The sequence below is a fragment of the Meles meles genome, chromosome 7, assembly GCF_922984935.1.
Source record: "Meles meles chromosome 7, mMelMel3.1 paternal haplotype, whole genome shotgun sequence".
Taxonomy (NCBI): Eukaryota; Metazoa; Chordata; class Mammalia; order Carnivora; family Mustelidae; genus Meles; species Meles meles.
In genome coordinates this window covers 75,476,588-75,493,258 of record NC_060072.1, presented here as the reverse complement: position 1 = coordinate 75,493,258, position 16,671 = coordinate 75,476,588, and the positions used below count along the sequence as shown (strand labels likewise).

At 36.0% G+C, this 16,671-nt stretch overlaps 1 protein-coding gene across 8 annotated transcripts in view; it reads right to left on the bottom strand.

Annotated features, from left to right (window-relative positions):
• The window catches only part of DNM1L (dynamin 1 like), a 55,156-nt gene that overhangs the window by 4,697 nt on the left and 33,788 nt on the right, over window positions 1-16,671 (bottom strand). For 2 of the 8 annotated variants that reach the window (XM_046010957.1, XM_046010959.1), the window contains 11 exons: window positions 16,032-16,194; window positions 14,446-14,566; window positions 12,763-12,894; window positions 11,688-11,894; window positions 8,035-8,155; window positions 7,658-7,813; window positions 7,327-7,416; window positions 3,665-3,757; window positions 1,255-1,311; window positions 356-433; window positions 4-36 (listed from right to left, as the gene is read on the bottom strand). In XM_046010957.1, coding sequence (XP_045866913.1) covers window positions 4-36; window positions 356-433; window positions 1,255-1,311; window positions 3,665-3,757; window positions 7,327-7,416; window positions 7,658-7,813; window positions 8,035-8,155; window positions 11,688-11,894; window positions 12,763-12,894; window positions 14,446-14,566; window positions 16,032-16,194 — 1,251 coding nt within the window. The remainder of the gene's footprint in view (window positions 1-3; window positions 37-355; window positions 434-1,254; window positions 1,312-3,664; window positions 3,758-7,326; window positions 7,417-7,657; window positions 7,814-8,034; window positions 8,156-11,687; window positions 11,895-12,762; window positions 12,895-14,445; window positions 14,567-16,031; window positions 16,195-16,671) is intronic. The other 6 variants (XM_046010958.1, XM_046010960.1, XM_046010961.1 and 3 more) reach the window with 3 other exon arrangements.

Here is a 16,671-nt window from a genome sequence, read left to right as displayed (position 1 = left end):
CACATTTTTAGTTTCTCTTCTGCTGTCCTGAATTAACTGTTAAAAGATATGTTAAAACATGCAATTTAACAAGCAAAATTTAAATACCAATAGCTTGAATTTCAAAAGTGCAGGATAATTTCCTCTTTAAATTATCTTTCCGTGCGCATCTTCTATATTGTAAGCAAAAAAAAGGCATGTCAACAATTTATGAAGCATACATTGTTATATAATTTAAAATTCCTATTAGACTAAAATGATCTAACCTTAGCACAACATCCCACATTAATGTTCAGTGTACAGTGTGTTGTTTCCAGATGATTATGTTGCACCAAACAACTAGACATGCAGGCTTAGATTAAGAATCAGAACAGACCTTGCCATCAGCCTCAGCAGAAGCAGCAGGGGAGGGCTCCTGGGAGACAGGTGCCAAAGCACTTGGAACTTTATAAGACTAAAGGCAAAAAATGCAGGGAAAGAAAATCAAGGATGCCAAAAATGCATTCAGAAACATTCTGTGAGTGTACATTGTTCTTCTGTATCAAAATAGTAAAGCAACCATGGGATATAAAATTATTTTTTCTTCCTTACTCCTTGTACTGTACTATTGTCACCTTTGTTAAATCCAAATTCAAAAGCTTCATTTTTATTTCTAGAATCTGTTAAGATCTGTTAAGATCTTCTATGGTAAAGAATTCAAGGTAACAGATTTGTATACACATATTTTAATCTATACAACTGTTTATAGAAAACTAAAATCTATTATGTGCATATTTAACCTTTCCTCTCCAAAATACCTTCTTGTTGGTCATTTCAACTAATTTTACAAAGTTGATAAAGTCACCATAAACTTCGGTTTAAAAGCTTGATACTTAGGGTGGATCAGTCGGTTAAGCCTCTGACTCTTGGTTTCAGCTCAGGTCATGATCTCATGGTCTTGAGATCAAGCCCCCGTGGGGCTCTGTGCTCAGCATAGAGTCTGCTTGAGATTCTGTCTCCCCCTACCCCCAAAATAAATCTTCTAAAAAAATAAAAGCTTAATGCTTAAAACCCACCTTTAAGCATTTTTTCTAATGTATTCAAGATACCATTATCTTCAAATTACTCAAACTCTTTTTAAACTTGCAGACCTTTACTCAATCAATGAAATAGTTCCAATGGAATAGTAAAAGGAGAAAAAGAAAAGACTACTACTCCTAGAACTGAGTCGTATTAAGGCTTACCAATCCTTTGCATATTGAGAATATGATTTAAAAATACTATTTTTTTTTTTACCTTGTCTCGTGATACTGCTGAAGGTAATTCTCTTGCTAGCCTGTTTCTCCTTTGTTCCTATAAAACACAACCAAACAAAACCAAAGTGATTATCAGAGCATTGAGAGAGAAGCCTACTAAAAAATGTTCAGCTGAATTGAAAAGTGTGGAATAACTTACAGTATATCCTCTCACTGTTGGGACTCATGCCACAATTTTATTTTAAAACAAACAAGAAATCATTTAACCCAATGCTTCTCAATCTTTTTTTCTGCCCAACACACCTGAAGGATACAATACAACGTCAGTAACAGTGTCTCCTGTATGGGGGATTCTCAGTTGAGGGGCGACGGGCCAACATCTTTGCCTTTCCCACTGGAAATCACTGATTTAAACTGTCCCCACATAAGCGTGTGCACAACCCTCCAGCACACCATGTGGAATCTTAAATGCACAGATGACAGAAAACTGATCTGTTAAAAATCACTCTAACCTGCATACCTGTGTGTTAAATTGATAAAACTCCCACACTTAAGACCCTAAATACCTGTGGTGGAGGTTATCCTTTAAGAATGTTCCATGTTCATGTGGAAAAAAAAAAAAAAAAGAATGTTCCATGTTCTTTATCCTAAACGTGGTCAAAACAGTTCTTTCTGTAACCTAATTTAACAGACTGACCGCCCACTCTTCTAATTTACCAGTAGTATCTGGTAGCTCTGGTACAAAGCTTAAGAAACTGTTAAATCAACACCTACTGTATATCAAGCACTGTGACAGGGGCAAGAGGGACAACAGAGAAAGATGGAGGTGTTCCCAGCTTTCTCGCAGGCAGCGACAAAGACACAGGAAAGCATTTAGGTTAAATAAAGTCAGAATTACTCCTAAGGAGAAACCATTTCATGAGCACTCTCAAACCTGCAAAAAAGATGTTAACACATCTTTTAACAGTTAACACATTAGTTAACAGTGATCTCTTATGGGTAAGACTTTCTTTTTTGACAGACACATGGCTGATTTTCATGAGGGAATCCAGTGATAAAAAAATATATATCGGATGATAAAAATATGTGGATTTCAACAATCTTCAGAATAATTAAAATGTACATTTTGAAGAGGGACACAAAGCAAAAGGCAGAGACTGTGGAGCCCAGAAACTCTCATCATAGTCTGTTACCAACCAGTTATGATCTTGGCTGGGCTGGATAATAGTCCTGGTTTATTTAACTTTGTTAACTGGACAGGTTACCTACCAACTCTTTATAAGCCCTCAGCTTTGTAGTCTGTAGTTACCATTCCCTATCCTCAAAAAGTTGTTGTAAAGATTTAATGAGAATATCCAGATCAAGTTCTTTGTCATGGAATCGTTAAAAACAGACATACTCAGTTGTTTAAAACAAAACTTAGCAGAAATCGTATCATAAATAATATTGTCAGTATTACAGAAACTTCCGTACATCAGTTTTCCATCGAAGGTGGTTTCTACGTTACAAGAACTAAACCCTTATTCTAAGATAGTGTATACACACTAATTTTTAACATAACTGTTTTCTGGTGCACCTTCCAAGTGCTTGAAGTGCCTTACTCATGTCCATTTTGGGATTTTTTCTGATACTGAGTCCTCTCACTGAATTAGCTAAAAAATAGTTCCCTATCCCCGTTGGAGAGAAGGTGCTTGTTTCCTCCAACAGGGCCCGGCAACATAAGCACTACAGTAACACTGTTAAGAGTCCTCATCTGTTTAACCAAAGGACTGAAGACCCAGTGTCCCTTCCAGTTTTCAAATTGCACATTTACAATTTTCTCTTCACCCATATGCATAAAAGGAGTTTTATAAAGAAGGGAACTCTAAGGTCTTACTGGATTAAGGAGCAGCAGAAAAATTTATTTTTCTTGGATAAAAGTAGCTGAAAACAAAAACAGCATCTGGATAAACTTTTAACCACCAGCCTTGGCTCCATGTGAGACCTTATACAACTTCCAAAATTCACTTCAAATGGGAAGAAAAAAGAGCCATGAAATGTAGCCACTCTGGTACAGGTAAAAATGTATTAATTTATGAATTTATGTAAATCTTGGAATGTACCCTTCCCAGCTTTCAGAGCCAAATGGAAACAATTTTAAACACTCAGTTTTCCACTCTTCAACCTGAATAAACTACAACAGTTACTGAAAGGGAGCATTCACTAAATCAGTGAATCCTAGATCTCCTCTGAATTAGTGTAAACAGAAAATTAGAATAATGCCTGCCGCCAGGTGGTTCTGAGAATTAGATTTAACATAACATAATGCCCTCAGCATACATCCTGGGATGTAACCAGACAATAACGTGGTCCACATGTGTTTTATAGTTATCCCATGCTCTGTAAATTTGATACAACTGATTTACAATGGATTTTTTTCTCTCAAAAGTGATCGTTCAAATGGTATTTACCTCTATATTATTGTTCATTAGTCCACAAGCATCAGCAAAGTCTGGATGTTTTGTGTTGATATAAGCCAATTCAATTGCCACTAAGTTATGGACCTAGAAAAAAAACAAAATTAGGCTATATACAAAAACATGTTGACCTAATTCTACTTTAGGTAACGTACTTAGTTCTAAAAAAGACAGTATGGGACACTGATGCCTGAATCAGTACTCAATAAATATATTCCAACTGATGCATATTATGCTACAGAATAATTTGCTCTCTTTTGAATTATTTATATCTCTGCATCTAAGACTGCACTTCAAAAGGGGGAAGGAAGTAAGATAGTTAAGATAGTCAGAAGTACTTTTTTAGGGGAAAAAAAAATTCCTTGATGCAAATCTAAGTTCTAAGATTTTATGTAATTTTGCTATTAAAATCTCAGATCATCTGCTATTCTGTGTCAAAGTTTCAGTTCAGTTTCAATAAGAAACATTTCATAACCAGATACAAAAGATGTTAACTTTATTTGAGTAAAGGTCACATTTAAAGACCTGAGATAATGATTGATAAGCTTTAAATTAGACACACATAGTTTAAATATTATATGTGGTTTGAAATCCTTTTTTTTTTAAATTATGGTGTTTGCGTATAACACCCAGTGCTCCATGCAATACATACCCTCCTTAATACCCATCACTGGGCTCACCCACCCTCCACCCCCCTTCCCTTCTGAAACCCTCAGTTCATTTCCCAGAGTCCATAGACTCTCATAGTTCATCTCCCGCTCTTATTTCCCCTCCTTCATTTTTCCCTTCTGATGTCCTCCAATGCAATTCCTTATGTTCCACATGTAAGTGAAACCATATAATAACTGTCTCTGTTTGACTTATTTCACTTATCATAATCCCATCCAGTTCCATCCATGTTGATGCAAATGGTGGGTATTCATCCTTTGTGATGGCTGAGTTAATACTCCATTGTATATATGAACATCTTCTTTACTCATTTGTCTGTTTAAGGGCATCTAGGCTCCTTCCACACTTTGGCTATTGTGGACATTGCTGCTATGAACACTGGGGCACATATGATCCTTCTTTTCACTACATCTGTATTTTGGGGGTAAATACCGAGTAGTGCAATTTCTGAGTCATACGGTAGCCCTATTTTTAACATTTTGAGGAATCTCCACACTGTTTTCCAAAATGGCTGTACCAGCTTGCATTCCCACCAACAGTATAAGAAGGTTCCCCTTTCTCCACAACCTCTCCTACACTTGTTTCCCGCCTTGTTAATTTTTGCCTTTCTAGCTGGTGTAAGGTGGTATCTCAATATGGTTTTGATCTGAATTTTCCTGATGGCTAATGATGTTGAACATTTTTTCATGTATCTATTAGCCATTTGTATGTCTTCTTATGATACTTTATGTGGAAAACTCAAAAAGACCTCACCCCCAAATTACTAGAACTCATACATCAATTCAGTAAGGTATTAGAATACAAAATCAATGCTTTCCTATACACTAACAATATAACTGTAGAAAGAGAAATGAGGGAATCAATTCCATTTACAATAGCACCAAAACCCATAAGATATCTTGAAGTAAACCTAACCAGAGAGGTAAAGGATCTACACTCTAGAAACTACAGAACACTTATGAAAGAAATCGAAGACGACACATAAAAATGGAAAAACATTCCATGCTCATGGATCAGAAGAATAAACATTGTTAAAATTTCTACATTGCCCAGAGCAATCTATACTTTCAATGCCATCCTGATCAAAATACCAATGGAATTTTTCAAAGTGCTGGAACAAACAATCCTAAAATTTGTATGGAACCAGAAAAGACCCTGAATCTCCAAGGAAATATTGAAAAAGAAAAACAAAGCCGGGGGCATCACATTGCCTGATTTCAAGCTATATTACAAACCTATGATCACCAAGACAGCATGGTACTGGCACAAAAACAGACACATAGACCAAAGGAACAGAAGAGAGAACCCAGAAATGGACCCTCAAGTCTATGGTCAACTAATCTTCAACAAAGCAGGAAAAAATACCCAGTGGAAAAAAGACAGTCTCTTCAATAAATGGTGCTGGGAAAATTAGACAGCTATATACAAAAGAACAAAACTTGACCATTCTCTTACACTATACCCAAAGATAAACTCAAAATGTATGAAAGACCTCAATGTAAGCCAGGAATCCATCAAAATCGTAGAAGAGCACATAGGCAATGACCTCTTTGACATTGGCCACAGCAACTTCTTTCAAGACACATCTCCAAAGGCAAGGGAAACAAAAGCAAAAATGACCTTTTGGGACTCATCAAGATAAAAAGCTCTTGCAAAGCAAAGGAAACCATCAACAAAACTAAGAGGCAGGGGTGCCTGGGTGGCTCAGTGGGATAAAGCCTCTGCCTTCCGCTCAGGTCATGATCCCAGGGTCCTGGGATCGAGCCCCACGTCGGGCTCTCAGCTCCGCGGGGAGCCTGCTTCCTCCTCTCTCTCTGCCTGCCTCTCTGCCTAGTTGTGATTTCTCTCTGTCAAATAAAAAAAATAAAAAATAATAAAAATTAAATTAAATTAAAAAACTAAGAGGCAACCCACGGAATGGGAGAAGATATTTGTAAATGACCCTACAGACAAAGGGCTGATATCCAAGATCTATAATGAACTTCTCAAACTCAACACCCAAAAACAGTCAAGTCAAAAAATTGGCAGAATACTTGAACAGACACTTCTCCAAAGTGGTTTGAAATCCTAATGGGACAATAATCAAATGGAAAATTGAAATTAATTTCCCCAGCACTGCAGAGATTAAATGAACTCCTTCATATGTGCTGCCCTAACGAATCTCAGGTATCAGAAGAGCACGAAACGGTCAAGAACCAAGGGGAAAATAATCTATTCAAATGAAATTCCAGTGATTCCGTGCTATCACTAACTCTGAGATCAGGCTTACTATATCCCTGCTCCTCTCAGCCTGGGGGTCACATTTGCTATAGGGAAACACCTGAGCAACAGCACTCACATTCTACACTTCCAGGAATGATTTTGTAGTCTTAGTAAACCTTAAACCTCCATTGGGGCTCACCACAATGGTGAGCCAAGGACCCAAATGCACTTTTAGTAACCAGAAAGGGAACAAAACAAAACACTCAGCAAACAAATAGAGACATAAAGGCAATCTCAAATGCTTATCCCATGTTTTTCCCAATTTCAACATTTTTACGGATAGCAGCAACCCACAAAATAGTAGCAAGCAACCATGGTATTACAGTATTCGGTCATCAAACAAGCAAACTAGAAGTGACCAAATGACCCCAATGTACCAGAGTTAAAATAGCCTACTATAAAGGCTCAGTTTCCTGGGGCTGGTGATAAAACTAATTTTCCAGTAGATCAGTGGTGCTATATAGTAGAGCAAAGCTATTCACAATCCCCAACAATAACTCCATTCTCATGAAAACCCGTGGCTGCAGGCTAACAATGATTAAAACATGAAGACAAATGTACTTTATGCCAGAATTACTGAAGTGTCCTTTGAAATAAGAGTGAGGTTCAGTTCTTTATCTTCCTAATACACTGGGAAACAAGCCTAAACTCAAAATTACTCCTACTGCTGTACAAAAAAACTTCTTTAACAGTGGTTATAATGATTTGTGAAAATAACAGCTCACCATTTCATTTGTAACAGGCAACCGTTTACGAAGAAGGCAAGTCACTACTTCAACTATGGCATCATGAAGTTTAGGGAATCGCAACAATTCCTATATGATGGAAGCAAAATAGAACAGACTGCTTTGTTTAAAGGAAAATTAAATAATCAATGAAATACTGAATTAGAATTTAAGCTACATTTAAGCATACTACTTCAAATCACTTTCCAATCAGAAAAATGAATATTTTAAGTTATTTTTAGCCCATCTTCCATGTTTCCTCCCACCATAAGAAACCAGCACTTCCTGTCTTATACCACTCCAGCTGACACATGAGACATTTCGCAGTTACCTGTGTACTGTAATTGCTACAGTGCTGAATGATCCTTTGCATTTCCTCATGAACCAGTTCCACACAACGCAGGCTGGGTTCTTCCAGACGCTTGATTTGCCGCTTGACCAGTAATTCAAATGAAACTTCAGGCACAAACAAAGCAGGACGGGGACCCTAGAAAAATTTCTGAGCTCTTATTACAGCTATACAAAATTTCAATTCTTCCCTAGGTTAAAATAAATCATGTTTTTTGGTATTTTTCATGAAAATTGCTTCCTAATATCAGGTACGAGAACAAAAATACAATTCATTTAAAAAGACAGTGCTAATGGGTAAAAATTATAATAAACCTTTAACCTCTTTTAAAAAAAATTCTAAAAATTAAGTATACTCACAGTAGCATTTCTAATGGCAGTCAAAATGTCAATCGTGTTAAGGCCACCTAGTGGGTCAACAGATTCTAAAGTTCGCCCAAAAGTCTCATGGAAAATATAACATATCCTAGCACCACCGCATCTGAAAGGCAATGAAGTACATGGTTTCCATTATTACTAAAAGGGAAAGAGGCTACAAGTTAAAAGTCTTCCTATAAGATTTTAAGGTCTTGTTTTCTGAGACAGTCTCAGATAAATAATTATATTTAGATCATTTCCATGTGTTCTCAACTCCATTATGAACGAGTTTGTCTAATTTTTTTCTTTTAATGAAGAAGAGTCATTCCACAAAAGGCATTCGTCACATGTATATGTATGTGTTTGCGTGCAAAGACAAACACACAGAGTAACTATTCTGCCAAAAAACATCAGTTTACTAAGAACTACTAAACATCTTTTCTCTGCCCTAGTTTTCTTCGACTACGAGCTTTTCAAAAGACAATAAACAGTATCTTATTTGTTTATTCAGAATTTACAGGAGAAATGGACAAACTTTTCCTTGTATGAAAGGCCAGCTAGTAAATAGTTTAGGCTTTTCAGACCATACAGTTTCTGCCAAAACGACTCCGTTCTACCACTGAGCAAAAATGCAGCTATAGACAAAATATAAACAAATAAGCACAGCGGTGTTCCAGTAAAACTTATACACACTAGAATATGGATTCTACATAATTTTAACGTCATGAACTATTCTTTGAATTTTTTTCAACTGTTTAAAAATGTAAAAATCCTTCTTAGCCAATGGGCTACATTTTGCTCCTGCTTTAAACAAATTCACTCTCTATTATGCACTATTTTCTTATAGTTGTCTAAGCAGAAGTTGTCTAACCTACCATTAAGCTAAATGAAATAAGCTGGAAATGGAAAGACAAATATTGTATAATTCCTCTCATATAAAATATCTAGAATTAGCCAATTCAGAGAGATAGAAAGTAAATTAGAGGTTACCAGGGATGGGAAGAGGAAGAAACAGAGAGATACTGCTTAATGGATACACAGTTTCTGTTGGAGTGATAAAAAAAAAAAATTTAGAAATAGACACCATTTGATGATTGGACAATACTGTGACTTTAATTGAATGCCATTAAATTATACTTAAAACGGTTAAATTACCAGTCTGCCTCCAACCTTTCCCTTCTCCAAATAATCTTCCATAACGACTAGAATTATCCTTCTAAAATGGGTACTCCTCTGACTGAAACTGTTTTACTTCTATAGCAGGAAGTTCTCCAAAATCTGAAGATATCAGACTTTCCACAATCTTGTTCTTAGATGGCTTTGCTACCTTACCTCCTGTTATAGCCCATCACTGTACATGTGATTCTCTAGATACACCCTATATTATTCTTTTCTGTACCAAAGCCTATAAAACACCCTTTTCTTATTGCCTCTCCAAATTCTATTCAGAGCCCAACCTAAACACATCATTAACTATGGCACACTCCCAGTCCTGAAAGAAATGTAAATGGTCTCTCTTCAATGTTTTAAAGGCTTAAATGATTACACAGATTATTTGCTTTATTAACTACTTATAAAACTCCCCATATATGTTATAAGCACATTTCTGGAGACCTAAGTATTTAAATAAAAATACTTGATTATATGCCTGTTCGCCACATAATCGTGCCTTGTGTTACCTTGTTTTACCTTACCCACTAAGCTTTTTTTTTTTTTTTTAAAGATATTATTTATTTATTTGACAGAGAGAGAGATCACAAGCAGGCAGAGAGGCAGGCAGAGAGAGAAGGGGGAAGCAGGCTCCCTGCGGAGCAGCGAGCCCGATGCAGGGCTCAATCCCATGAGCCGAAGGCAGAGGCTTAACCCACTGAGCCATCCAGGCGCCCCCCCACTAAGCTTTTTAAAGGTTCACCTTAGTAATCTTTATTTCCTTCAATATGCCATATATATATGTATCTATCTCTCTATATATATATTCTCACAGAACGTCTATCATTTTAAGCCAACTTATATATATTTAAAAAAAGATCTTAAGTAGGATGTTTTGTACTATTGCAAGACCCTTTGTGATGGGTAATATGTCTGTTTGAGGTTTTGTTTTTAAAAATGTAGCACTTGACTTTTTTGCCAAGTTAAAAAATAAGTATTACTCCAGTTGCAAAAAATATATAAAATAACCAACCATTCACCAATGAATTCAATTGTCTTTATGGAGTTAATGCACATAAAAGGCCACCTGGGTCACACAAAAGTACACAGAACACTCACACAAGTGTATGTATAATTTTACAAGTGGTGAAATCTGAATAAGCTCTGGGTTGTACCAATTCCATTTTCTCATTTTGTTACTGTACTACAGTTATGCAAAATGTCAACACTGGGGAAGATGGGGTGAAGGATTAACAGGACCTAGGAAGGTACATTTATTTGCAACTTTCTGGACGTCTATAATTGCTTCAAAATTAAAAGTTTGTTGTTTTTTTTTTTTTTTTTTTTTTTAAAGATTTTATTTATTTATTTGACAGTGAGAGAGAGATTACAAGTAGGCAGAGAGGCAGACAGAGAGAGAGAGAGAGAGGGAAGCAGGCTCCCTGCCGAGCAGAGAGCCTGATGTGGGACTCGATCCCAGGACGCTGAGATCATGACCTGAGCCGAAGGCAGCGGCTTAACCCACTGAGCCACCCAGGCGCCCCTTGTTGTTTTTTTTTTTAAAGATTTTATTTATTTATTTGACAGAGATCACAAGTAGGCACAGAGGCAGGCAGAGAGAGAGGCTGAAGCAGGCTTCCTACTCAGCAGAGAGCCCGATGCAGGGCTTGATCCCAGAAACCTGAGATCATGAACTGAACCGAAGGCAGAGGCTTAACCCACCCAGGCGCCCCAATGCCATGTAAATTTTTAACATTGATTATAGAAATGTATAATTAATATTAGCTGTTTGTGACAAGTTGATTTGAAGATATAATTCCAAAATAGCATGACAGTATTTTGACCTGATTTTTGAAATACAGACATTTATAATGTTTTACAGATGCTCAGAAAAATGTCTAGGTTCATGCCAAAATTAACAGGGACTCTGGATAGTGGAATTAAGTAATTTTGTCCTTCTATTCTTCTTATCTGCATTTTTTTTCTTTCATGAAAAATTAGTGTGTCTATTAAAGAAACAAACATTTAAAAAGTTAAATTACTGAGTATTTTTAAATGCTTATCAAAGTCTTGTTAAAAAAAAAAAAACCTGAAATTTTTACTGTGCTTTACCTGTTTACAAAGCATTTTCACACATACATCAGACATGATCCTATTATTTCTGCAAAATACTCTTCTGCAGATAATAAATCATCAGAAAATCTCAGAGTTAAAGTCACTGTTACAAAAGCTAAAGTAAGGGGCGCCTGGTTGGCTCAGTGGGTTAAGCCTCTGCCTTTGGCTCAAGTATGATCTCAGGGTCCTGGGACTGAGCCCCACATTGGGCTCTCTGCTCAGCAGGGAGCCTGCTTCCCACCCCCGCCCCCACACCGCCTCACCTGGGCTGCCTCTCTGCCTAACTTGTGATCTCTCTGTCAAATAAATAAATAAAATCTTTTAAAAAAGAAAAAAAAGCTAAAGTAACCCAGCAGGTGAGGTAACCAAATCCAGAGAAATTTTTTACTTACAGTTCTGAAGTTTCAATATATTTTGCAGTTCCTTCAATAGTGTTACAATATTCTGTGGCGAATTTGGTAATAAGTTGGAGTAAAGTAGCACTTTTATCATCCACAGGTTCACCATAGCTATTTAGGAGAGACTGATACTGAGCAGCTAGAACATTTATTCTTGTTTTCAACTCTGGTAAGCAATCTCTGATGTGATGCATCAGTAACCTAATAAAAGGTTAGAAAGAAATGATTTTAAAGTAAAACTATATTTTGAAGACCCAGATAAGTCAAATTTTTAAAATGCCAATAATGGTAAAAAGCTGTCAAATAATTTGTCCTGCCAGGAAATAATGCAATCTTAGACTAGAAGTAAATACGTACTGGAAAAAAATGACATGAAGAAAAACAACTTGGTTAACACTTTTTAAACTTGCCTTCAACCCACCAAAATGTAGCATTTGTTAGAGAACCAAATATAAATTGAAAAAATTTTGATTTCTGACTTATCTTTCACAATGAGTACTTAGCACAGTGAAAAATCAATCTACTAAGATCCAAGTCCATCAGCCTTTAATTTATTTAGGGAATAAGATAAAAGTAAGAGAAAACATCTTTCATTCCAGTCATTTATAAATTATCTAGAAAGGTTTTCCAGTCCCTCTACCATAAGTGGGTATTAAGGATTCAAGGTATATACTTCAAATTCTTTTTATGAATAAGAACAGAAGATATCTATTTAAAATAAGAATCATTTATGTGAAAATTATACATTTTAATTTAGTTCCTGAAATCCCAAGTGGAAATTAAGTCATCTGCTATCTAGTTCTATTTTCAAAAGTAAATTGACTGTCAAGAACTTCATAATTAAGACATTTTAAAAATTCCCTGGAGCATTCCTAGAATACATAATTTAATGCCAACCACCCAAATTAAAAGAAGACATCTACATTTTAAGGACCTACTGTACAAGAAACAAAATCTGAAACTGTACAAACAAGAATGTTATGAAAATATAAGGAACTAAAAAATGAGAGTTTTTGGACACCTACTGGCAAACCAAAAGGACCTCATTTTCTAAGAGTAAAAACGTTACCTGTTTAGAGTCCTAGCAAGATACTTTGTTCCATTTCTATTAGCCAGAGATGGGTATTTCTTTTGAAGAAATGCATATTCATCTCGGATAGAATCAGTTACACTCTTCTTATTGTTAATGTCAAGCTGGCTCCTAAGGTTGAAAAATAACAAACTGTTTAATTAAAAGTCAACTGTGTCCTCTGCATACCTTAGATGCTGATGGTAGCACCAGACACTAGTAATGCCTGATATGGACTATGTTATCTAATTCTTGTAATAATTCTATGCAGTAGGTATTGGCCCATTTTACAGCAAAGGATGGAAGGCTCAGGGACATTAACCGACCCAGGGTTACATGTTAAGTACTTCCACCAAGAGTCAATCTTTGACTTGTAATACCTGAATAGTTTATATGCCTCACGGGTACCATTAACTACGGTCAAAAGCAGTACTCTGAAGTAACAGGGATAGACAAGTAAAAAAAAAAAGTATGACTATGACAACCAGCTGTGTATTTTATCCATATACAGACAACTAATTTCTACCAAAAATAATTACTTAAAGAGCAGTCATTTATAAATGCAACAGTTTTATACCATGAAAAGAGAGTAGAGGATTAAAAAAAAACTGAAGTATGGGTGACGCAGAACTTACAAATAAAGCAGACACTGTAAAGGGTCTTCGCTATCACTTAGTAAAAACATTTTCATTTAGAAAAGGCCTGAGACCCAGGTATCATTTAAATCCACGTTATATATCTAGTTTATGGACAAACTAGGAGTAGAACCCAGATCTCCTATTCATTTCAGTGCTTCCTACTTTATAAAGGCTTTCGACTAAGAGAGATCTTATTTGAAATCTGCTTTCACCATGTGACTTTGGTAGATGTATAACTTGAGTCTTCTGATTATAAAATAAATATCAATCCTTACCTCACAGAGATGTTGTAAAGGTTCAAAGAGATACCATTTGCAAACTGCTCACAGGAGAGGGTCTAGCGCATAATGAGACACTCAATAGTAGTTTCCTTTCCACAATTACTGCAAAATTTCTCCAAGTCACATCCTGGCAATTATGACGGATCACTAATGCCAGAGGTGTTAAATGAATTTATTAAAATCCTTCCACCATATTAACAAAGTTTTTCTTAATCATGTGCAAATTAGGGGCGCCTGGGTGGCTCAGTGGATTAAGCCACTGCCTTCGGCTCAGGTCATGATCTCAGGGTCCTGGGATCGAGCCCCGCATCAGGCTCTCTGCTCCACGGGGAGCCTGCTTCCTCCTCTCTCTCTGCCTGCCTCTCTCCTCTCTGCCTACTTGTGATCTCTCTCTCTGTCAAATAAATAAATAAAATCTTTAAAAAAAAAAAAAAAAATCATGTGCAAATTAAAAACATTTTTCTTTCCTTATCCAGTGCACTCCTCATGTATAACATAATAGGCAGAAATTTTTCAAGCCTGGCTATTAAATTTTCATCCCATTTTATGGACTGCTTACTTTAAAAACACCTTCCATTACAAATGCCCACAGGAGGCTTTAGTGAATCTCTTTTCTTCCTTTACAGCAATGAATTCCTAGCAATACCAAGATTATAGTAAAAAGGGAAAAGAGGGATAATATCACATTTTAAAATGCTTTTAAAAATTCAGATTTGCTTTGAAATGGGAATGCTGCAATTCTTATTCTATTCTTGATTTCTAACCTGTTAACTACTCCAATTATTCCAAGTTTGACTGGTATAACTCTTCCCATCAATACATCCATGGCATCAGTACCCGCATCCATAAGGTCAAGCTTAGTGATTACAGCTAAGGTTCTGCGACCTGGTAAATGCAAAAAAAAAAAAAAAGAAAAGAAAATGATCCATTAAAATAAAGCTATTAGGTATTAATAAAGAAAAATCCTCATCTATAATCTCTCCTTCACATTACCTCTCATCATTTTGGTAATGCTTTTCTAACCTTTGCTTACAAATACTTTTTAAAAGCTAATTTTAGGAGCACCTGGGTGGCTCAGTCGTTAAGTGTCTGCCTTCGGCTCAGGTCATGATCCCAGGGTTCTGGGATCGAGCCCTGCAACAGGCTCCCTGCTTGGTGGGAAGCCTGCTTCTCCCTCTGCCTGCCACTCCCCCTGCTTGTGTTCCCTCTCTCGCTGTGTCTGTCAAATAAATAAAAAGATAAATAAATAAATACTAATTTTAGGGACACCTGGGTGGCTCAGTCAAGTCATGATCGCAGGGTCATGAGATCAAGCCCCTTGTCAAGACCCAGGCTCAAGTGGGGAGTCTGCTCGTCCCTCTCCTCCATCTTCCTGCTCCCTTCCTCCCTCCCTCCCACTCTCAAATACATAAATAAAATCTTTAAAAAGAAAAAAAAAAAGGGTCACATGCTCTATTGACTGAGCCAGCCAGGTGCCCCTAGGGCTTATCTTTTAATCTAAAATGATGTGAGATAAAAATTTCTTAAAAACTTGAAATTTAAAAAAAAAACTTTAAAAAGTTACTGTTATGGTCATTTTAACTAGCAGATTTAGCATTAACTTTTCCTACCAAATTTTTATTTCAAAGCAGGAAAAAAGAAACATCACACAGCTCACAGCTCACAGAACCTCCAAATACTAAGGGAAAAAAAATTAGCTCCTGCATGGGGCAAAGCTACATTTATCAGCAGCAATAAGAACTACTCACCTACAAGCTGCCATTTTATATATATTAAGAGATGCACACCACAGCATAAATCAAATCCCATAAACTGACCCACAGTATGAACTAAATTAGGATTTATGAACATAATCCTTGGGGTTATGAAAGCTTCATAAAATGATTTTACCTTTATTTCTAAGAATTTCCTCTGCCTTGTCTAAATGTTTCCTACCTCTGCAGAATATAGATACCACAATTTTCTACTATACCATAATAATCTACAATGATTACCTTTTATGATAGTTATTCTTAGAAGTCAGCCATTCAAATATCTAAATCATTTTATTTATATAAAACAAACCCTCTTTGCAAAACCCGTTATAATTTTAAAATCATTAGGCAACCATTACAAATAAGGACATTATGTAAAGTGTTTTGGCCTTGACTATACAGGAACTTTATATATTAAAACTTTATTTTCCATCAGAATTTCTATTTGTAATTATAAGCAAAACAGGAACACATTATTTTTTAAAATCTATATTAATAGCTAGAAAAATTACTTTTAAAAATAAATATTCCTTTCTTGAGGGTAGATTTACCACTGTTAACCAACCATCTCATTCAATATTAACATCTGTCCTTACCATCTGGATCTACCTCTCTTGAAATCTTAAGTGCCTCTGATGTTGCCATATCTGTATTAGCAGCAGTGACAGCAAGGATGATGGAATTTGGATTACTGATGAACCGAAGAATGAGCTCTCTGATTTGAAGCTCAATATCCTTAGGTTGATCACCTACAGGCACCTGAACCAAACAGAGATGGGCAAGGAACTAATAATAAAAACCAACTCAGCTTCCCCCCCCCACCCACATTTAATCTACAGAATACAGGTATTACTCCATTCACAGATAGTTAAAATGAAGAAAGATATACACTAATTAAATTTAATTTAATTTTAAAAGAGTATACTACTACTAGTGGAATATATGAATTTGGTGGTATGTGGAAGTCGCAAAATGTACCTCTTGCAAATATCAAGTTTACCATGTAAAGGACTGGTCAATGATAACTATATAGAGACAAATTCATTTGTTCATTCAATTAACGAGTATTTATTGGCAGCCTACTATATTTTAGGCACTGTTCTACATCAGATATGTCACAGAAGTGACTTATCTTTAAAAAAAGACTGAAATTCCTGTCTTCACAGAGTTTATATTTTAGTGATGAGAAGTAGACAATAAGCAAATATATATATAGTATCCAGGTGGTGGTAGAAC